At 37.3% G+C, this 22,820-nt stretch overlaps 1 protein-coding gene across 7 annotated transcripts in view; it reads left to right on the forward strand.

The window, feature by feature from the left end:
• Positions 1–22,820, forward strand: part of LOC307187956 (nuclear body protein SP140-like protein) — a 77,872-nt gene that overhangs the window by 35,822 nt on the left and 19,230 nt on the right. For 2 of the 7 annotated variants that reach the window (XM_079924550.1, XM_079924549.1), the window contains exons 9-14: positions 497–580; positions 1,979–2,062; positions 2,463–2,543; positions 12,149–12,235; positions 12,451–12,567; positions 13,338–13,391. In XM_079924550.1, coding sequence (XP_079780676.1) covers positions 497–580; positions 1,979–2,062; positions 2,463–2,543; positions 12,149–12,235; positions 12,451–12,567; positions 13,338–13,391 — 507 coding nt within the window. The remainder of the gene's footprint in view (positions 1–496; positions 581–1,978; positions 2,063–2,462; positions 2,544–12,148; positions 12,236–12,450; positions 12,568–13,337; positions 13,392–22,820) is intronic. The other 5 variants (XM_079924551.1, XM_079924553.1, XM_079924552.1 and 2 more) reach the window with 4 other exon arrangements.

Below are 22,820 nucleotides of genomic sequence, written 5' to 3' on the forward strand. Positions count from 1 at the left end.
CCCAAGGAGTTCTGCAGGTTCCCAGGGGAGAGAACCAGGGTCCAAGAGAAGATTTAGTTAAGGAAAAATTAATGTTGGTGGGGAGGGAAAGGAAACCACTGAGAGACAGGATGTATAGAAATGGACCCAACCACTTAGGCTTGAAGAGATCTAGAATAAGAAAGCTAGAAAGGATAACAGGAGAAAAGGGATACACTATCACTGAAAAACAAACAAACAAACAAACCCCAAGACCTGAAGACAAGAGATGAGGAGAGAAACACAGACAATCAAAGAGATGCACAGCTAGGAAACAGAGCTGTGTGGAGGTGAACTGTGGGTAGGATGCTGAGAAGGAGAGAGAAGAGGTGCAGATGGCAAAGAAGCAGAAGGAGATGGTGTGGCTCTCAGAAGCAGTGCTTGGAGCAGACATATGGTTTTTCCATCATGTTTGGCATGAGCCAATCGAGATCTGTTTCTGATCGCCCTCCATGGTCCATCATGTCCTTGTCTGCAGTGACCTGTTATCCCAAAACTCCCCAAATGACTCACGAAGGAGAACCCAAGGAAGTGCTCTGCCTACTACCAGTAGAGGGAGAAGGTAATTATGATTTAAACTCCTCGATAAATAGGAAAAAAAATCCCCCCTTCTCTCATCTTGCCATTCTCTTCTTCATATTCACATACATACACATGGAATTGTGTCGATTTTCTGTTTTGTTTTTTCCAAAACTGTGAGAGAGACTACGGAGAAAGGTGAGCTGAGCTGAGTGGGGAGAGCACCCCTGCATGGAGAACATAGGGAAACAGGATGTGCCAAAAGTAGGCTGGGGTCCCAAAGCAGAAGTACCTGGGTGACTTCATTAAATGCATATAAAATCCAAATGTCAACAGGTTATGGCAGTTGAGGCAAGGAGATCATTTTCAGCTTACTTCGGAAGTACAAGGAACAAGGAAGTACGTTTTGTGAATGACTGATAAGCTTGCAATTTAGAAAGGTCATGTGGGAGACTTAGAATAGAGCTAATAAGGGAAGGCTCTCCAGCACTGTGGTCCATGTGAAAATGGAAGGACTTTTGTCAGTTTGAGAGAAGGGATCTGTGAGCATGAGGAAAATATATAAAATAAGGAAATTTTACAGGCATCTAGAAAGAGAAGACCCAGAGAAAAAGAGAAAAGGAGAAAATGGAAGACAAGGTAGAAAGGAAATTACCTCAATAAGAAATGAAATACAAAGATAAAAATGAGAGAAACTATATAGAGAGGCAAATAAATACCCCCAAAAAATGTGCAAGGAAGTGCAGAGAAACTAGGTCGAGAAAGAGTTTTATCAGATCAATAAAGAGTGAAAACAGCTGTACAGGGAAGAGAGGAGAGAAGTTAGGATCCTGGAATGCTGAAGTATGCATATCAGACAGGAGCATCTTCCATCCCAGTAGTGAGTTTCCAAGTTAGGTTTGCCCCATTGAGAGAGCGGTGTCCATAACATAGAGTAATAATTCCCTCCCTGGCAGCCTCAGCTACTCTCAGGTAACAGAATGTGTCTCAAGCACATGTCTGCTAGGCAGACCCATCTTCCAAGGTCATCCATCTATGTATTTACCTGAAGACATTTATCCCAGGGCCCTCTCCATTTGGATGTCTTTCAGGAACTGACACTTCCAAAATTGAAACCAACATCTTCTTCCATGAAACTGGAATGTCCTTTTCTTACAGGGTTTGCTCTCTCAGTAAATGGAACTTGAATGTCCCATTTTCTCTTGCTCCCATCTTGCCCATTTTCTCCACTTTAGCACAATTTTTATTTGCAAGATGGAAATCAGATCATATTACTTTCCCACTTAAACCTGGTGACCTTTGTTGTCCAAAGATTAGATCAGTTATCCTTCCTGTCTTTCTGTGCCTTCCATTCATCATGCGACCCTTGCCAATTTCTTCTTCCTCGTCTCACTTGTGGTCTGAGCATCCTGGCTCAGCTCATTTTCTTGTTTCTCTTTAGTGTCCTGTGATCCTGAAGCTTCCCAAATGACCAACAAAGAAGAACCAGAGAAGCTGCCTAGTCAACCACTATGTGATGGAGAAGGTAATTGTGATTTCAACTCCCAAATTGAATTTTGTTTTCTGTCTGCAGAGAGGAAAATCTCCATCTTTCTTCTCTCTTCCTACCCTGCTCCCCTTCACATACCCATACAGAAGAAATATGTAGAGCCAACTGGAAAGGATGAAAAAGACAGAGAAAATTAGTGTATAAGAAGGAAGTGAGATGGGTAGACTGTTTTCAGCCTCTGATGATAATGACGGGAGCCATGTTAACCTCTAGGTCAGGTGAGCTCAAAGGCAGGAGGGTCTAAGGACAAGGACATTCCCATCTTGGAGATACTTGAGCCGCTCTGGTCTTCCTGGTTGTCTCTGGGAGGGTTTTCCTACTACGGTTTCCATTGGTCATACACTGGGGTTCCAAGAGATTTCATTCTATTTATCAGAAGGAAGCAGTACCTGTTCAGAAGTGTGTGATGAAGAAGAACCCCAGGAATCCTTGAGCTCACTACCAAAAAGTGGAGCAGGTGAGAGAGATAAGGACTGTCTGGGCTGCAGGGTGTCAGGAGGATGGTGTTTCCTGATGGATTTTACTCTAGGAATACTCCACAATGAAAGCTCCAGTTAATTCTCAAATATCATTCTTCACATTTACCTTGGCTCTTTGGCCCTTGTACCTTGCAAGGGACAAGAAACCTTAAGCAGCTCCATAATTAGGAGATCATGTTGTTTGATTGTAGGTATCCATATATTCAGTTGTAGTAGATAGAATTCCACATAGGAGAAAGAACACAGAAGTTGTACAAAAATTTGATTAACTTTAGTGGAACAGTTAGTACATTATTCTCTAGCTATTTATTATCTCCCAAGAATATTTATATTCACCTCTTCCAGCACAGAAACATAATCTTTCATTTGTGTATTATCTACAGAGAGTTGATTTATTGGTTAAGTTGGTGTAATATACTTTAAATCATCATAAACTGTTTCTTTGCCCAAATGTTTGAACTTTTGATCTTATTATAGGAATAACTCATGACTTCAAATGTTTGAGGTTCTTTGGGGGTTTTAGTTGTTTCTTATTCCATGGACAACACTCAAAGATGAAGTACAGTTGGGTTTAAGCTGATTTTGATGATTAGGTGGAGTCATGGTCTTTATATAAATAGTTTGTAGCATCCTTGCCCTGAATGCCCATCAGTAGCTGTCAGCCTGATATTTCTTAATGCAATTTACCCTCAATTAAAATTTATTTTAGAAGCATAATTACAAGTAAAGCCATTATTTTTTTCCAGGAGTTGGCTTGGGACGATGACGTATACAAAAATTCTTCAAATTGGCTCTACTAGAAATATTTTAGAAGAACTGAATTATAAAGTTAGGGTGGTGATCGTCCTAAGTGAAGTCAGTCTTGGAATGTTATTATTAGTAGTAACATTATAGGGAAGTCAGAGGCTTCAGACACTAAACCAGTAAATAGAAAAACTAAAGTTGTAAGGATAAAGGATAAAAATATGAAGGAGAATGTGACAATCAGTGTGACAATCTAGGCATCCAGGAAAACTTTATTCTGATTGATCTTGAGTGGAAGCAGTTCTACTTCATGGAATTATCTGCATGTTCTGGGGATCTTTGGGTAGTAAAAAGACATTAAATAATCCACTTGATATTTGTTTTTATATGGGCACCTGAAGAGATTGAAAATCTGTTTGTTTCCACAGCATTCAGAAGTTATGATCTACTCCAAATGCATAATGGCTTTCAGTTTAACAATTTGACATGTCCTAGAGAAGGCTCTATGTTCAGTTACTTGAGACAATTTTGCTTTCTGTAAGGGAATGAACTCTACAAGGGAGTCTGGAACAGTCATTGCATAACCAGCCTGGTATTTCATTTTACTTTATTTTCTTTTGTCTCATTTAATTTTATTTTTATTTTAGAGATAAAACTTATCACCAAACAATATTAAGTCAGGATTTAGTAAGGAAGTATCTAAACTATCTCTTCTGGAAGTGGACATTAGAAACTAAATCCTAGGATTCTCCTTCCTTGAGTAAGAATATTACTCTATAACACACACACACACACACACACACACACACACACACACACACACACGACATTTTCTTTATCTATTTATCTATTGATGAACACTTAGGTTGTTCCCATGTCTTTGGCTATTGTTTAAATAATGCTGCAGTGAACATTAGGGTGCAGATTTTGTTTCCTTTGGATTATATATCCAGGAGTGGAATTGCTGGAACATAAGGTAGTTCTATTTTTAGTTTTTTGAGGAAACTCCATGCTGTTTTCCACAGTGGCTGCACCAATTTACATCCCACCAACAGTGCTCAAGGGTTCCCTTTGCTCCGCATTCTCACCAACATTTGTTATTGCTTGTGTTGACAATCTCCTTTTCTTAAACATCAACTCTGCCATACAACGTAACCTAAAAATGGGGATAATGTCTTATGATATTCACAGTCCCTGGGGTTTAGGAACAAATCTTGGGAGGTCATTTTAGAATTCTACCTATGACAATGAAGCTTGAGTAAATCTCCAGAAAATAACTATCAAGATGAGACATTGATTTTCCCAAGCAAATAATATAGGCTACCAAACAAATTACAACACCAAAGAAAGCTGAGCGTAAGTGTGTTAAAGAAAAGAATTTGACTTTAGAAAAGACTATAGTAATTGGCTTAGGCACTACAGGGAAGTGAGGTATACCTATTTTGTTTATTTCCTGCATATCTTGAATATGCATAGTATAGGCATACTGATGTTCAGATTAACTATAAAGTGATCATGTGTAGGAGAATTTTCCAGGAATTCTAAGGTTAGCCCTTCTTAGTACACTTAATATGTAGTTTCATTTGCAGAATAGAGCCTTACCTATTAAATTTTTAGGAGTTTCTTGGAGAAAAGAAAGGACAGTTTGTTACATAATGGTCTGAATATAGCAGTTATTGGTTGGCACAGGGAACTACTCTTGGTCATTTTTTTCAGTCCTTTTAGAGAAATATTATCAAATGAGTCATTTACTTTTGACATGCCAAAAGTTCCCCACTGAAATCTAAAGACATCTTTTGTGAAAATTTACCATTTATTAAATGAAAGTTAGGATCACACTGAGAGTACAGAGAGGAAGTGAAAGAAAGTTCTGCCAGTGGGAGATTGTGACTTTGGCAAAGACAAGCCCATGACATAGAGTCCTAAGTATGAATGGTGTCCTGAAAATGGAGTATTGTGCTCATCAATCAAGCAGAAACTAAAAAGAAAACATATGATCAATTACATGATAACAGTTATGTACTGAACAAAAGGATTTTCTTTCAAAAATTAATATGATGTCAAGTATCCTCATGAAAGTTTTGGTGAGGGATCCAAGACAAAATGTGACAAACTATATTTGCACAAATTATCGACTTTCTAATGGACCCCCATCCATTAATTAGTCTTTGGGGCTAGCTTGGATTGGGGATTTATCAAATCTATGCCTCTATCTATTTGGATCACCATCTTCTAATAATGAAGAAGCACAGGAAAATCAGGAACAGACAAACACACGAGACAAGACTTTTAAAAAAATAGACAAAAGAAAAGTGAGAATAAATGGAGTAGTGGAAGAATAAGCACATTAATAGAACATTTGCTAAATGCTGTCCCGCCAAACCAAAATGTCTGCTTACTTTGTATGTAATTGCATACACATCTTTAAATAATAAAATAAATTCAGAAATAAAACTTCAATGAAACAAGTCAGAGCTCAAGTTGTTCTTGAGATGGATTCACTTGGCAGTGGATCAGGAAGACAATCTGAGTTGTGCACAAGAAGCTGGGGTTTGGACCAACATCTGTTGGTCCAAGGGTCCCACAAGACACCCCTAAGCAAGAGTCCTCAAGACGATCTTGGTGGGAACACCATTTGTGGAGGAAGAGTGGCCACCGTGCAATATTTGAAGCTAAAGCTGGATTTGTAGCTTGCTAAGCAAGACACATGGTGGGAGGAAGCACTGTACACAGTTTTTTTTAATAAAGGAAACTGCTGATTTTACTTATTTTTAATTAATTTTTATTGGAGTATAGTTGATTTACAATGTTGTGTTTTTACTTACACTTTTGGGACGCATGTAGTTCAGGGACTGCAGACTTTCAGAAACAGGAGTGTTTATAAATCGGTTAGCATTTAGCCATACACATAGGCTTTCTGAAGTGTATCTGGCTGATTTTCATAAGTGTAAGGCTGCAACTGATTAGCTGACTTTAGATGTGGTTAGTGATGCAAGCAGTCATTGGCCAATTGGGATGAATTTAAAACTGGTTCTGTCAATTACATTTTGCAACTTTCAAAGGACAGTCAGTTTTTCCTAGAAGGATAAGATCTTTTTATTTTATTCTTAGGGATAAAAGTAGAAAAATGAAAGTAGAGAAAGCAGAATGAGGTTCAAAAGATGGGAAAAACATGGCTCTGTCGGATCTCAGGTGTGATTATTGGAGCAGATATTCTTTTTCCCAGAAGGCAGTTCATTGTTTTTTTTCTTTTTGGTTTTTCTTTTCTTTTCTTTTCTTTTTTACATCTTTATTGGAGTATAATTGCTTTACAATGTTGTGTAGTTTCTGCTGTATAACAAAGTGAATCAGCTATTTGTATACATATATCCCCATATACCATCCCTCTTGCATCTCTCTCCCACCCTCCCTATCCCACTCCTCTAGGTGGTCAAAGAGCACCGAGCTGATCTCCCTATGCTATATGGCTGCTTCCCACTACCTATCTATTTTACATTTGGTAGTGTATATATGTCAATAAAACTCTATCACTTTGTCTCATATTACCTGTCCTCCTCCCTGTGTCCTCAAGTCCATTCTCTGCATCTGCATCTTTATTACTGTCCTGCCGCTAGGTTCATCAGAACCATTTTTTTTTTTTTTAGATTCCATATATATGTGTTAGCATACGGTATTTGTTTTTCTCTTTCTTACTTACTTCATTCTGTGTGACAGTCTCTAGGTCCATCCACCTCACTACAAATAACTCAATTTTGTTTCTTTTTATAGCTAATATTCCACTGTATATATGTGCCACAACTTCTTTATCCATTCATCTGTCAATGGACACTTACGTTGCTTCCATGTCCTGGCTATTGTAAATAGTGCTGAAATGAACATTGTGGTACATGTCTCTTTTTGAATTATGGTTTTCTCAGGGTATATGCCCAGTAGTGGGATTGCTGGGTCGTATGGTAGTTCTATTTTTAGTTTTGTTAGGAACCTCCATAGTAGCTGTATCAATTTACATTCCCACCAACAGTGCAAGAGGGTTCCCTTTTCTCCACACTCTCTCCAGTGTTTATTGTTTGTAGATTTTTAAAATTATGGCCATTCTCACCAGTGTGAGGTGATACCTCATTGTGGTTTTGATTTGCATTTCTCTAATGATTAGTGATGTTGAGCATCCTTTCATGTGTTTGTTGGCAATCCGTATATCTTCTTTGGAGAAATGTCTATTTAGTTCTTCTGCCCATTTTTGGATTGGGTTGTTTGTTTTTTTAATACTGAGCTGCATGAACTGCTTGTATACTTTGGAGATAAATCCTTTGTCATTTGCTTCATTTGCAAATAATTTCTCCTATTCTGAGGGCTGTCTTTCTTCTTATTTGTAGTTTCCTTGTAAGTTTCATTAGGTCCCATGTATTTATTTTTGTCTTTATTTCCATTTCTCTAGGAGGTGGGTCAAAAAGGATCACCCTGTGATTTATGTCAAAGAGTGTTCTTCCTATGTTTTCCTCTAAGGGTTTTATAGCGTCTGGCCTTACATTTAGGTCTTTAATCCATTTTGAGTTTATTTTTGTATATGGTATTAGGAAGTGTTCTAATTTCATTCTTTTACATGTAGCTGTACAGTTTTCCCAGCACCACTTATTGAAGAGGCTGTCTTCTCTCCATTGTATATTCTTGCCTCCTTTATCAAAAATAAGGTGACCATATGTGCATGGGTTTATCTCTGGGCTTTCTATCCTGTTCCATTGATCTGGATTTCTGTTTTTGTGCCAGTACCATACTGTCTTGATTATTGTGGCTTTGTAGTATAGTCTGAAGTCAGGGAGCCTGATTCCTCCAGCTCTGTTTTTCTTTCTCAAGATTGCCTATTCGAGGTCTTTTGTGTTTCCATACAAATTGTGAAATTTTTTGTTCTAGTTCTGTGAAAAATGCCATTGGTAGTTTGATAGGGATTGCATTGAATCTGTAGATTGCTTTGGGTTGTATTGTCATTTTCACAATGTTGATTCTTTCAATCCAAGAACGTGGTATACCTCTCTATCTATTTGTATCATCTTTAATTTCTTTCATCAGTGTCTTATAGTTTTCTGCATACAGGTCTTTCGTCTCCTTAGGTAGATTTATTCCTACGTATTTTCTTCTTTTTGTCACAGTGGTAAATGGGAGTGTTTCCTCAATTTCTCTTTCAGGTTTTTCATCATTAGTGTATAGGAATGCAAGAGATTTCTGTGCATTAATTGTGTATCCTGCAACTTTACCAAATACATTGATTAGCTCTAGTAGTTTTCTGATAGCATCTTTAGGATTCTCTATGTATAGTATCATGTCATCTGCAAACAGTGAGAGTTTTACTTCTTCTTTTCCCATTTGGATTCCTTTTATTTCTTTTTCTTCTGTGATTACTGTGGCTAAAACTTCCAAAACTATGTTGAATAGTAATGGTGATAGTGGGCACCCTTGTCTTGTTCCTGATCTTAGAGGAGATGGCTTCAGTTTTTCACCATTGAGAACGATGTTGGCTGTGGGTTTGTCATATATGGCCTTTATTATGTTGAGGTAAGTTCCCTCTATGCCTACTTTCTGGTCGGTTTTTTATCATAAATGGGTGTTGAATTTTTTCAAAAGCTTTTTCTGCATCTATTAAGATTATCATGTGGTTTTTATCCTTCAATTTGTTAATATGGTGTATCACATTGATTGATTTGCATATATTGAAGAGTCCTTGCATTCCTGGGATAAACCCCACTTGATCATGATGTATGATCCTTTTAATGTGCTGTTGGATTCTGTTTGCTAGTATTTTGTTGAGGATTTTTGCATCTATGTTCATCAGTAATATTGGCCTCTAGTTTTCTATCCTTGTGACATCTTTGTCTGGTTTTGGTATCAGGGTGGTGGTGGCCTCGTGCAATGAGTTTGGGAGTATTCCTCCCTCTGCTATATTTTGGGAGAGTTTGAGAAGGATGGGTGTTAGCTCTTCTCTAAATGTTTGATAGAACTTGCCTGTGAAGCCATCTGGTCCTGGGCTTTTGTTTGTTGGAAGATTTTTAATCACAATTTCAATTTCAGTACTTGTGATTGGTCTGTTTATATTTTCTATTTCTTCCTTGTTCAGTCTCAGAAGGTAGTGCTTTTCTAAAAATTTGTCCCTTTCTTCCAGGTTTTCCATTTTATTGGCATATAGTTGCTTGTAGTAATCTCTCATGATCCTTTGTATTTCTGCAGTGTCAGTTGTTACTTCTCGTTTTTCATTTCTAATTCTGTTGATTTGAGTCTTCTCCCTTTTTTTCTAGATGAGTCTGGCTAATGGTTTATCAATTGTGTTTATCTTCTCAAAGAGCCATCTTTTAGTTTTATTGATCTTTGCTATTGTTTCCTTCATTTCTTTTTCATTTATTTCTGATCTGATTTTTATGATTTCTTTCCTTCTGCTAACTTTGGGTGTTTTTTTGTTCTTCTTTCTCTAATTGCTTTAGGTGTATGGTTAGGTTGTTTATTTGAGATTTTCCTTATTTCTTGGGGTAGGATAGTACTGCTATAAACTTCCCTCTTAGAAGTGCTTTTGCTGCATCCCATAGGTTTTGGATCATCGTGTTTTCATTGTCATTTGTTTCTAGGTATTTTTTGATTTCCTCTTTGATTTCTTCAGTGATCTCTTGGTTATTTAGTAGTATATTGTTTAGCCTCCATGTGTCTGGTTTTTTTACAGTTTTTTTCCTGTAATTGATATCTAGTCTCATAGCGCTGTGGTCATAAAAGATACTTGATACGATTTCAATTTTCTAAAATTTACCAAGGCTTGACTTGTGTCCCAGGATATGATCTATCCTGGAGAATGTCCCACGAGCACTTGAGAAGTAAGTGTATTCTGTTGTTTTTGGATGAAATTTCCTATAAATATCAATTAAGTCCATCTTGTTTAATGTGTCATGTAAAGCTTGTGTTTCCTTATTTATTTTCACTTTGGATGATCTGTCCATTGGTGAAAGTGGGCTGTTAAAGTCCCCTGCTATTATTGTGTTACTGTTGATTTCCCCTTTTATGGCTGTTAGCATTTTCCTTATCTATTGCAGTGCTCCTATGTTGGGTGTGTAAATATTTACAATTGTTATATCTTCTTCTTGGATTGATCCCTTGATCATTATATAGTGTCCTTCTTTGTCTCTTGTAATAGTCTTTATCTTAAAGTCTATTTTGTCTGATATGAGAATTGCTACACCAGCTTTCTTTTGATTTCCATTTGCATGGAATATCTTTTTCCATCCCCTCACTTTCAGTCTGTATGTGTCCCTAGGTCTGAAGTGGGCCTCTTGTAGACAGCATATATATGGGTCTTGTTTTTGTATCCATTCAGCCAGTCTATGTCTTTTGGTTGGAGCATTTAATCCATTTACATTTAAGGTAATTATCGATATGTATGTTCCTATTACCATTTTATTCATTGTTTTGGGTTTGTTTTTGTAGGTCTTTTCCTTCTCTTGTGTTTCCTGCCTAGAGAAGTTCCTTTAGCATTTGTTGTAAAGCTGGTTTGGTAGTGCTGAATTCTCTTAGCTTTTGCTTGTCTGTAAAGGTTTTAATTTCTCCATTGAATCTGAATGAGACCCTTGCTGAGTAGAGTAATCTTGGTTGTAGGTTTTTCTCCTTCATCACTTTAAATATGTCCTGCCACTCCCTTCTGGCTTGCAGAGTTTCTGCTGAAAGATCAGCTGTCAACCTTATGGGGATTCCCTTGTATGTTATTTGTTGTTTTTCCCTTTCTGCTTTTAATATTTTTTCTTTGTATTTAATTTTTGATTGTTTGATTAATATGTGTCTTGGCATGTTTCTCCTTGGATTTATGCTGTATGGGACTCTCTGTGCTTCCTGGACATGATTGACTCTTTCCTTTCCCATGTTAGGGAAGTTTTCAACTATAATCTCTTCAAATACTTTCTCAGTCCCTTTCTTTTTCTCTTCTTCTTCTGAGACCCCTATAATTCAAATGTTGGCATGTTTAACATTGTCCCAGAGGTCTCTGAGACTGTCCTCAGTTCTTTTCATTCTTTTGTCTTTATTCCGCTCTGTGGTAGTTATTTCCACTGTTTTATCTTCCAGGTCACTTATCCATTCTTCTGCCTCAGTTATTCTATTGATTGCTTCTGAGAATTTTAACTTTCATTTATTTTGTTGTTCATCATTGTTTGTTTGCTCTTTAGTTCTTCTTGGTCCTTGTTAAGTGTATCTTGTATTTCCTCCATTCTATTTCCAAGGTTTTGGATCATCTTTTCCAAGATTTTGGATCATCTTTAGTTCCAAGATTTTGGATCATTCATTACTATGAATTCTTTTTCAGGTAGATTGCCTATTTCCTCTTCATTTTTTTGGTCTGGTGCGTTTTTACCTTGCTCCTTCATCTGCTGTGTGTTTCTCTGTCTTCTCATTTTGTTTAACTTACTGTGCTTGGGGTCTCCTTTTCTCAGGCTGCAGGTTCGTAGTTCCCATTGTTTTTGGTGTCCGTCCCCAGTGGGTAAGGTTGGTTCAGGGGTCTGTGTAGGCTTCCTGGTGGAGGGGACTTGTGCCTGTGTTCTAGTGGGTGGGGCTGCATCTTGTCTTTCTGGTGGGCAGAGCCGTGTCTGGTGGTGTGTTTTGGGATGTCTGTGAACTTAGTAAGATTTTAGGCAGCCTCTCTGCTAGTCAGTGGGGTTGTGTTCCTGTCTTGCTAGTTGTTTGGCATGGGGTGTCCAGCACTGGAGCTAGAAAGCAGTTCATTATAGTTCAGAATATTAGTGTGCATTATGAGAGCCCCAGGAACTCTTCCCTAATCACTGTCTCAGGATCTGTGGATGGTAATTTTCCTGTGTCTCTTTAGTATCTGGCAAACTAGAAGCTCTTCAGATGAATACAGAAGGAGATTCTGAGGAGCTAACTTCTAGCCCACCATCTTATAATGGACAAGGTAACTATGCATTAAGAAAAAAAGCAGAAACTAAGTTCTGGTAAAGAGAAAAGGATGAGAAAGGGGAAAATGGAGACTTAAAGGAAGAGTCAGGTGTAGGGAGGATAAATGAAATATTTCAGAGCAAGAGGTAGAAAAAGTGGGATCAACAAGGGTTCAGAAAAGAGGATCACTAGGGAAATGAAAAGTCTTCATAATTCACAATTTTGCCCCAGGAGCAGAGCCACCAACATTTGGAAATGAGAAGTGTTCCTGTGTTATATGTTTCTCAAAAGATGTGCCAGGAGGTCCAGAAGGAAGTACTGAAAGTAAAGAAGCTAATGACATGATGGGTAAGGACACCTGAGTGTGGTGAGATGGGGGTGGCTCCACTGGTAACACAGACGCAGGTTGGGTGGTGGCAGGTGATCCAATCCATCCCAGTATCCTGATCTCTGCATTTGCTTGACCTGATCCTTTTGGGAATAGCAGGGAAGCAAGAGATCATTATAAAATTGTGTCTAAGGGATGGCCCATGTTGATTATATATGGATGATGTAGTAGAAATATACTTTTAAAAATGGCAGTATATTGTTTATTACATCAGTATATTACTAATAAAGCCTTGTGATTTACAATGTTTTCTATCCCTGTCACCCAAGAAAGTCAAGTGTATGTCCACTAGTATATAATAGTGTCATTTTGTCACAACCTTAGAAAGTTCTCAAAAGATAACTAGTCCTGTCACTTAATTGTCAGGAGAAGAGACTTCAGATCAACTATTCTTAACCCAGCACATATTTTTGATAGATGTTCTCCAGCATGTCACTTGTTTATATAGTGATCCTATTAAGTCTTAAGAACTAGACAGATATCCCTGAGTAAACTGATGTACATAGGTATTGAAGAACGTTTTTCAAAGTCCCATTAAGAAATAAAGGAAGACCCAGGACTCATCCTGGACTCTCACTTCTCAATTCAGTAGGTTTAGTTCCTTTAGAAGGAAGAGACAGATGATAACCCAAACATCTTTATAAATTCAAGCCTTTTGCAGTATGAATCATCCTAAGATTTATAACTTTTATTTATTCATTTTTGTTTCCTCACCACCTGTTTTTTCTAGATACTGTGGATCTTGGAAACAACTCTACTTTGGGAAAACCCAAGAGGAAAAGAAGTAAGAGTGTATACAATTTTACTTGCTTTTGGTATTAAAATGAGTTTTTGTTTTATTTTTTTTTTTAACATCTTTATTGGAGTATAATTGCTTTACAATGGTATGTTAGTTTCAGCTTCACAACAAAATGAATCAGTTATATATATACATATGTTCCCATATCTCTTCCCGCTTGCGTCTCCCTCCCTCCCACCCTCCCTATCCCACCCCTCCAGGCGGTCACAAAGCACCGAGCTGATCTCCCTGTGCTATGCGGCTGCTTCCCACTAGCTATCTACCTTACGTTTGGTAGTGTATTTATGTCCATGCCTCTTTATTGCTTTGTCACCGTTTACCCTTCCCCCTCCCCATAGCCTCAAGTCCATTCTCTAGTAAGTCTGTGTCTTTATTCCTGTTTCACCCCTAGGTTTTTCATGACATTTTTTTTTCTTAGATTCCATATATATGTGTTAGCATACGGTATTTGTCTCTCTCTTTCTGACTTACTTCACTCTGTATGACAGACTCTAGGTCTATCCACCTCATTACAAATAACTCAATTTCGTCTCTTTTTATGGCTGAGTAATATTCCATTGTATATATGTGCCACATCTTCTTTATCCATTCATCCGATGATGGACACTTAGGTTGTTTCCATCTCTGGGCTATTGTAAATAGAGCTGCAATGAACATTTTGGTACATGACTCTTTTTGAATTATGGTTTTCTCAGGGTATATGCCCAGTAGTGGGATTGCTGGGTCATATGGTAGTTCTATTTGTAGCTTTTTAAGGAACCTCCATACTGTTCTCCACAGTGGCTGTATCAATTTACATTCCCACCAACAGTGTAAGAGGGTTCCCTTTTCTCCACACCCTCTCCAGCATTTATTGTTTCTAGATTTTTTGATGATGGCCATTCTGACTGGTGTGAGATGATATCTCATTGTAGTTTTGATTTGCATTTCTCTCATGATTAGTGATGTTGAGCATTCTTTCATGTGTTTGTTGGCACTCTGTATATCTTCTTTGGAGAAATGTCTATGTAGGTCTTCTGCCCATTTTTGGATTGGGTTGTTTGTTTTTTTGTTATTAAGCTGCATGAGCTGCTTATAAATTTTGGAGATCAATCCTTTGTCAGTTGCTTCATTTGCAAATATTTTCTCCCATTCTGAGGGTTGTCTTTTGGTCTTCTTTATGGTTTCCTTTGCTGCGCAAAAGCTTTTAAGTTTCATTAGGTCCCATTTGTTTACTCTTGTTTTTATTTCCATTTCTCTAGGAGGTGGGTCAAAAAGGACCTTGCTGTGATTTATGTCATAGAGTGTTCTGCCTATGTTTTCCTCTAAGAGTTTGATAGTTTCTGGCCTTACATTTAGGTCTTTTTTTAGGAACATGTGTTTGGAAATTAAAGGAAAGGGGATCCTTATTATATAGTGGCAGAAAGCTCAGTGAAATTCTATCCTGCAGTTATGCAGAAAGCAGAATTTTCTGGATATATAGCTAAGGAGATTTCTAAGTACTATGATAAAGGTGTAGCTGGTTTCATGTTGCTGCTTAGAGTAAACTGTGAGAGGAAAGAGATAAGTCAAGGGAAGAACTGCTAAACAAAAGGAATAAGAACTTCATGATTTGGAAAATTCTTAGCCTATTCAGATTGCAAAAGATGCTCATATTAGGAGCGTCATTGTCAGGAAAATGTGCTCTGCAGTGACAACCCAGAGTGTGGCTGTATAACTTTTTGCTAATGCCCCAGAAGTAGTGAAAATTCAGGGTATTCAGTCATATAAAATGTTCTTTGAAGAGGTTAAGTTTGTGACCCATAGATACCTTCAACCATCTCAGCAGAAGTGAAAAATAGATATGTGAGTATACAGGAAAGATCTGTAGAAGAGACTGTTGTCTAATGGAGGAGATCCCCATGACATACATCAGAGATTGATAAGATTCTTGAAAACTTTATACCAACAGAAACAGAGATGTCCTTTTTCTAGTCCGTGGAACCTGTAATCTGTTGCTTCACCTGGTAAAAGAGACTTTGATGGTGTGATTAAGTTAAGGGTTTTGAGATGTGGAGGTTTTTCTAGATTATCTGGGTGGCCCCCATCAAATCACAGGGGTCCTTAAAATCAGAAAACCTTTCCTTCTATGGAGAGAGGATATGTGACTATAGAATAATGATCAGAGAGATACAATGTGGCTGGCTTTGAAGATGAAGGCAGGGAACAATGAGCCAAGAAATGTGGGCAGCCTTCAGAAGCTGGAAAAGGTAGAGAAATGAATTATCCCCTACGGCTTTCAGAAAGGAACAGAGCTCTCTGGATTCTTTGATTTTAGCTCAGTGAGACTTATATTTTTTCAAAAATTTTGTTGTTTTTAAAATTTTAAAATATATGCTCTTTGTAAATTTTGATTGATGTATATCTTTCTAGATTTTTCTATGCATGTATTAACACATGTATATCATATACTAACACATTATATCATAAATCTATTCTTACTGTTACATTTCCCTTAGTTTAAAGCAGTATATCATGCACAGACATTATAAACATTTAACATTTTGCCAAACTTAATTGTAAAAAGTTTCATTTCATTCTGCTTTAATTTGCATTGCTCTCATTTTTGTTGTGGTCAAGCACTTTTCATTTGTTATTGGTTGTTTGTGTTCCTTTTTCTAAAAATGGCTGATGAAAATAAATAAATAAATAAAAATGGCTGGCATGTAAGCCTTGCCCAGTATTGCTATCTTTTTTTTTTTAACCATGCTGAAGAAGCATCGGAATATATATATATATATATATATATATATATATATATATATATATATATATATATATATAATTTTGCCTATGTATGTGGTTACTATTTTGTCTCATTTGATGTTATTCTCTTAGGCTTGTTTATAGCATATTTTGTTCTAGAGAAATTTGAAAATTTTATGTAGTAAGATCTATCAAGGTTTTCCTTTATGGCTTCTAGGTTTTGTTTATAATGTACAAAGATATTTTCCATCTCAAGATTTTTAAAATATTTATATTTGCTTCTAGAATATTTGAAGTACTTAGTGCTTTTAAATGCTTAAAGCTATTATTCACATAGGATTCACTTCTTTGTGTATGATGTGAGATAGTAATTACAAGGAATAACACCAACACTTTTTTTTAAATTGAAGTATAGTTGATGTACAATATTATATGTTACAGGTGTACAATATAGTGATTCAGTTTTTAAAGGTTATATTCCATTCATAGTTATTATAAAATATTTGCTATATTCCCCATGATGTACAATATATTCTTGTAGCTTGTTTTATACCTAATAGTTTGTACCTCTTAATTCCCATCCCTATATTTCCCCTCCCCTCTTCCTTCTCCCCACTAGTAACCACTAGTTTGTTCTCTATATATGTGTCTGCTTCTTTTTGTTATATTTGACTACTTTGTTGTGTTTTTTTAGGTTCCAAATATAAGTTATATAATACAGTATTTGCCTTTCTCTGTCTGGCTTATTTCACTTAGCATAATTCCCTCCAAATCCATCCATATTGCTGCAAATTCATTCTTTTTATGGCTGAGTAGTATTCCATAGTATATATATACACCACATCTTTTTCCATTCATCTGTTGATGGACACTTAGGTTCCTTCCATATCTTGGCAGCGTAAATAATGCTGCTGTGAATATTGGAATACATGTATCTTTTCAAATTAGTGTTTTTGTGTTCTATGGCTATATGCCCAGGAGTGGGATTGCTGGGCCATATGATAATTCTATTTTTAGTTTTTTTAGAAACCCCCAAACTTTTTTCCACAGTGGCTGCATCAACTTACATTCCCACCAACAGGGTAGGAGGGTTCCCTTTTCTCTACGTTCTTTCCAATTTTGCTGTTTGTATTCTTTTTGATGATAGTCATTCTGACAGATGTCTCATTGTGGTTTTGATTTTCATTTCCCTGATGATTAGCGATGTTGAACATTTTTTCATGTGCCTATGAACACCAACATTTTTTTCTTCATGATTTTAATGCCCTCTTGTGCCTTTTCCTGTATTCACAGATCTGTGTCTGACTCTACTCTGAAATGCTGGTCAGTTTATTTTATTTTTTTAAATAGAACTTTATTGGAATATAATTGCTTCACAATACCGTGTTATCAAGTCGGTTTAATTACAGTGCTTTAAAGTAAAATTTTCTATTCCTACTTGTTATACTTTATTTTAACAAAGAAAAAAAGTAAAAAAATATAATGAGAAGCAAGAGAAAAGGAGGTTTCAGAATTTCAGTAATTCTGGCTCCCTCACTGTGCATGAATTTTAGAATCAATCAAGATTTCCTCTTAATAGCTCCCCAACTGCACTGGAACTTTGAAAATACATTCAATTTGGAGATAAATTTGGGTAGAAATGAGGGTTTTACATGGAGAATGAACTACTCATTTATTCAGATCACATTTTACATTCTTCAACAAAGTTTTAGTTTTTTAAATAGATCTTGCACATTTTTACTTTCCTTGTCAGCTTTATTGAGCTATAATTTTCTATAATAGCACTCATCACTGTTAAGGTATGATTGGATGAGTTTTAACAAACTGACCTCGTCAATTCTTTAAAATTTGTTGAAAGTTCCTTTGCATCCTAATTTACGTCAGTATTTGTGAATGTTCTGTGCCACTTAAAAATAGTGTGCATTGAACTATTTCTTGGGATCTGGCTTCTCCCCATAAACAGTCTTTATCAAGCACAACTTTGTTGTTTGGTTCTTCTAAATCTTCTAAAGTAGCTTATATTCTTTCTATCAGGTTTCTATTTAGATGTGGTAAGTTCTCCCACATGGTTGTGTATTTGCCTCCTCACTCCTCTGTTGTGTTACTTTAAATACTTTGAGGCTATTCATGACTGTATAACTTAGTGGATTTTTTCCTTTTATTATTATACAGTGTTCCTCTTTATCCCTATTAATGCTTTTGATCTTAAATCTCTTTTTCAGGGTGCTGATAGTGTTCCATGAACTTTTATGTTTTTGAGGTTTTTTACTCCCTTTGCATTAAGCCCTTTTTTGCAGCTTTGTTTTAGGCCTTATGTAACAACACTTAGCTTTTTCTAAACTTCTCTGATAATCCTCATCTTTTAATAGTTAAATTTTATTTGTTTACATTTATTCTGATTCCTAATATATGTGGACTTATAGATTCTATATCACTGTTCATCTTTATTTTTCTGTGTTTTTGTGTCCTTTCCTACTTTCAAATGGGCTGAGATAGAATTCTGTATTCTACCTTTTTTCCCTGCTGGTTTGGCGATTAGAGATAAATTTCTGTAATCTTTTGAACCATGCCCCAATCCCCAAAGATGATAAGGATCTTAGCATGGATTCACTACAGGTTGACCATCCATCTCTACCATTTAGCTATTGTTTAACATTTTATTTTCTTTTAATTACAATTTTGAAACTATTAATATTATGATTTTTGCAGTTGATATTTACTTAAATTAAAATTTTTAAAAATCATTTTATGTACTCATCATTGTTTCTTTTCTTTGATTTTGCTTTTTGTCTAGCTGAATTAAATCCTTTGGTTCTTTTATTGAGTGGTCTCTAAGTGGTAAATTTTTCAAGTGTTGTATGTGCAAATTTGTCTTTTTTTTGATAGACCCAAGGTTAAAATTTCTAGGTTGACTTTTATTTTTCATTAATAAAGTGTTTACTACATTGTCTTCTAGAATCTGTTTTGTGACTGACTGATGCAAATTCCTCTTTTATTGTGATTGTCATTTCTTGGTAAATAATCTGTCCTTTCTCTCTAAAAGCTCTTTCTCCAACACTGAATCATGGAAAATTTAAATTTAGAGAAAACTGGGGAGAATTTTACAGTAAACACCAGAATACTTTAACATAGTTTCACAATTAACATTGTACTATTCTTGCTTTATCAGATTTCTTTCCATCTATCCATTTCTCTATATATCCACTAACCCATCTTCAAGTTTGAAACATTTCAAAGTTGCAGACGTCAGTATACTTCTCCCCAAATACTTCAGCCATGTACATCATTAACTAGAGTTCAATACTTGTTTGCAAGATAAAGTTTATAATGAAATGTACAAATACTAAGTGTACCATTGATGAGTTTTAATAAATGTATTCTCCCATGTAATCCAAATCCTTATCAGGATACAGAACATGACCATCATGGTGGAAGCACTTATGCCCTTTCTGGTATATCCTTATCCCTCACTCATCAGTGGCAACCACTATTCTTATTTTTTTTTCATGATAACTTAATTTGGCTTGGTATAAAACTTTATATATGATTTTAGAGCATGTTCTCTTTTGGTGTAAGGTTTATTCCACTCAGCATAATGTTTTTGAGATTTATCCATATTGTTGAATATATCAGTAGTTTGTACCATTTTGTTACAAAATAGGTTACATTGTATGGACTATACCATATTTTGTGTATACTTTCTTCTATTTATTGACACCACAAGTGTTTCCAGTTTTGGGCTAATATGAAAAAGCTGCAATGAACATTCTTGTAGAAACTTTTCTGTGGCTCTATGCCTTTATACCTCTTGTATAAATTCCTATAAATGAAATTGCTGAGATATAGGCTAGGTGCATCAGTTTTTTTGTCTCCTTAAACCCACATAGGGGTTAGTAATATGGCACACACAAGCTGCCCAAGTTGAGGAACACCCCCAGTCTTAGAAGGGGGTTACTAGCAAACCTGCACAAAACTTATCCATGAGGGAGGCATTAGCTGGAATTTAAGAAAATTTTACTATTCTGGAATATTTCTAAGGAGGGAGACATTCTCCATTTTATATTGGTCATGAAACAAATCTGCCCTCTGACCTGGAAGGCGACACTATCTCTAGCTTCCAAAGCTGTTAGCTTTTCAAACATCCTTGAAAAGATACTCTCAGCCATGTGGAAATGCCACAGAACCACCCTCCCCCCCACCAACAAATTCACATCACACATCAGATTCTGGCAAATTTCCCCATGAAGATACCGTTCCACCAGCCACCCTGATTAATCCAACCAATGTAGGCTAGGGCAAAGTCCATTCAATTTATTTCCTGCTGCATTTAATGAATTTCATAAACCATAAATGCCTTAGCTCTCTAATAACCACCCCTAAGGTGTAATTCTCCACATTTGCATGAGAGAGGCAGGTGAATGCCTGGCTTTCACACAAGAAGTACAATCCCAAGGGCACACATGGTGCCCCTGGAAGGGAAACATTTACAGTGGTTGAGGTCCCCTAATGGGACATACATCAGCCAGGGGGAAGGTGGACAGTATCTCCAGGGTGGGCCCCTGGCCAACTGTAAGCCTTAAAGTTCCCAGTTCTGTTCATTGCGTCTAGTCCTTGATTTGGAGGGCAGACACTTCCTGAGGACAGTCCATCTGATCTGTCCTCTTTGTCCATGACACCAACCAGATGGTGTTTATTCTTCACCCCCCACCATAGAATGGCTGAGAATGGGGGTGGGGGTGATGTCTGGAGGGACTCTGCATGGGATATGCAGACGCTGGGACCAGCTCCTTTTCTTGTACCTGGTGAAGAGTAGATTCCGCATCTTTGTAGTGGGAGAGCTGTACCAAGCATTTTCCTTCTGGAAGAAGGATTCAGAGAAGTTCTGAAAGATAGATATTATTAATGTACCTCCATCCCCTGTACCTTCTAGAGCTTATGGGATTCCCTCCTCAGATGCCTGGAGTTTTCTTCTTCCTTCACTGCTGCAAAATATGTGTATAACATTCCAGTGGCTGGGACTTCATATTTCTTTGCCAATCATTTCTTATTCCCACTCAGACCTTTCATTCAGAATAGTCAGATACAAGTGGGGCAAAGACACTTTCATAAAATAACCAGAATTAAATCTGAATCCCTTAGGCCCTCAAAGGCTGTGCCTTCCAGGCTGGTTGGGGAAAGAATGAGGCATCATTCCCAGGAATGTTCAAACAGAATCCTGGATTTTCAGAATTGGCCTGTGTAATACTATTAACCCCTCACCTCTTTTGTCCTGATCATTATCCAGGAAGGAGCTGATCCCTTTCTGGAGACAGCTACCTTCAGTAACCAAAGAGCCTTACAGAGGTGTATGGACAGGAGATGAGGGTTGTGGGCCAGATAGTCAGTGCATTGTGAAGAGCTCTTTTGTTAAAGGGCACATCACTGTCAGAGTGTAGTGGTCCGGGCAGCCAGGCTCAAGATACCCGTGACTTTCTAGGGTCACAATGGTACGGCCAGAGTCAGCTGGTCTGTAAGCAGAAGTATAGACCATGTTGCGGCACCGCCCAGAACCCCAAGAGCATCTTGAAGCCTGGTCAGGCAGGAGCAGGTAGAGGCAAAGCCCCTTGCAGTGTGGCTCCGCCCACGTGGGACAAATGGGCCAGCTTCTAGCAGGAGTCATGAGCCTGGCGATCAGCCATAACCCCTGCGTCAGAATCGTGGTGTCAGCCTCCGTCAGTAAAGACCAGGCACCTGGGCATTCCCATGAGGGGCCCAGACTGGTCATCAGCACCACGGTTCATTTCCACAATCACTGCCCCATAGATCAGTGTCCCTACTCTGCCAGTCTGTAGTTTTCCACATGAACGACCAAGCATGTAGCTTATGTGCAAAAGCCCAGTCATCTGACTTCCGCCAACCAGAGGAGTGACCACATCGGCTTTGGTTCTGCCAAGCTGGCTCTGAGGCCAAACAGCCACAGTGGCCCAGTGGGCTTTGGCTGTCAGCTTAGCCAAGCATCAGTGCACCAGGCCCAGGCCTCTGGGGAATCTTGGTGAATTGAAGACCTCAGTGAGGCTGACATTTGCTTCAGGCTGTGAAGTAGAATAGAAAACCCAGGTGCCACTGGGGCAGTCGCTGCATTCTCTTTTTTTCTTTTCTTTTTAAATTGAATTAATTAATTTACAATATAGTATTAGTTTCAGGTGTACAGCAAAGTGATTCAGTTATATATTTTTTTCAGATTCTTTTCTATTATAGGTTATTACAAGATATTGAGTATAGTTCCCTGTGCTATACAGTGAATATAACTTGTTGTTTATCTATTTTGTATATAGTAGTAACTGTTAATCCCATACTCCTAGTTTGTCCCTCCGTACTCCTTTTCCCTCTGGTAACCATAAGTTTGTTTTCTATGTCTGTGAGTCTAGTTCTGTGTTGTAAATAATTCATTTGTATCATTTTTTTAGATTCCACATATAAGTGATATCACATGATACCTGTGTTTCTCTGACTTACTTCACTTAATATGATAATCTCTAGGTCCATCCATGTTGCTGCCACATGTCATTTTGTTCTTTTTCATGTATGAGTAATATTCCATTGTATAGATATACCACATCTTTATCTACTCATCTCCTGATGCACACTTAGGTTGCTTTCATGTCTTGACTACTGTAAACAGTGCTGCTATGAACCCTGGGGTGCATGTAT

The sequence above is a fragment of the Stenella coeruleoalba genome (genome assembly GCF_951394435.1).
Source record: "Stenella coeruleoalba genome assembly, chromosome: 6".
NCBI lineage: Eukaryota > Metazoa > Chordata > Mammalia > Artiodactyla > Delphinidae > Stenella > Stenella coeruleoalba.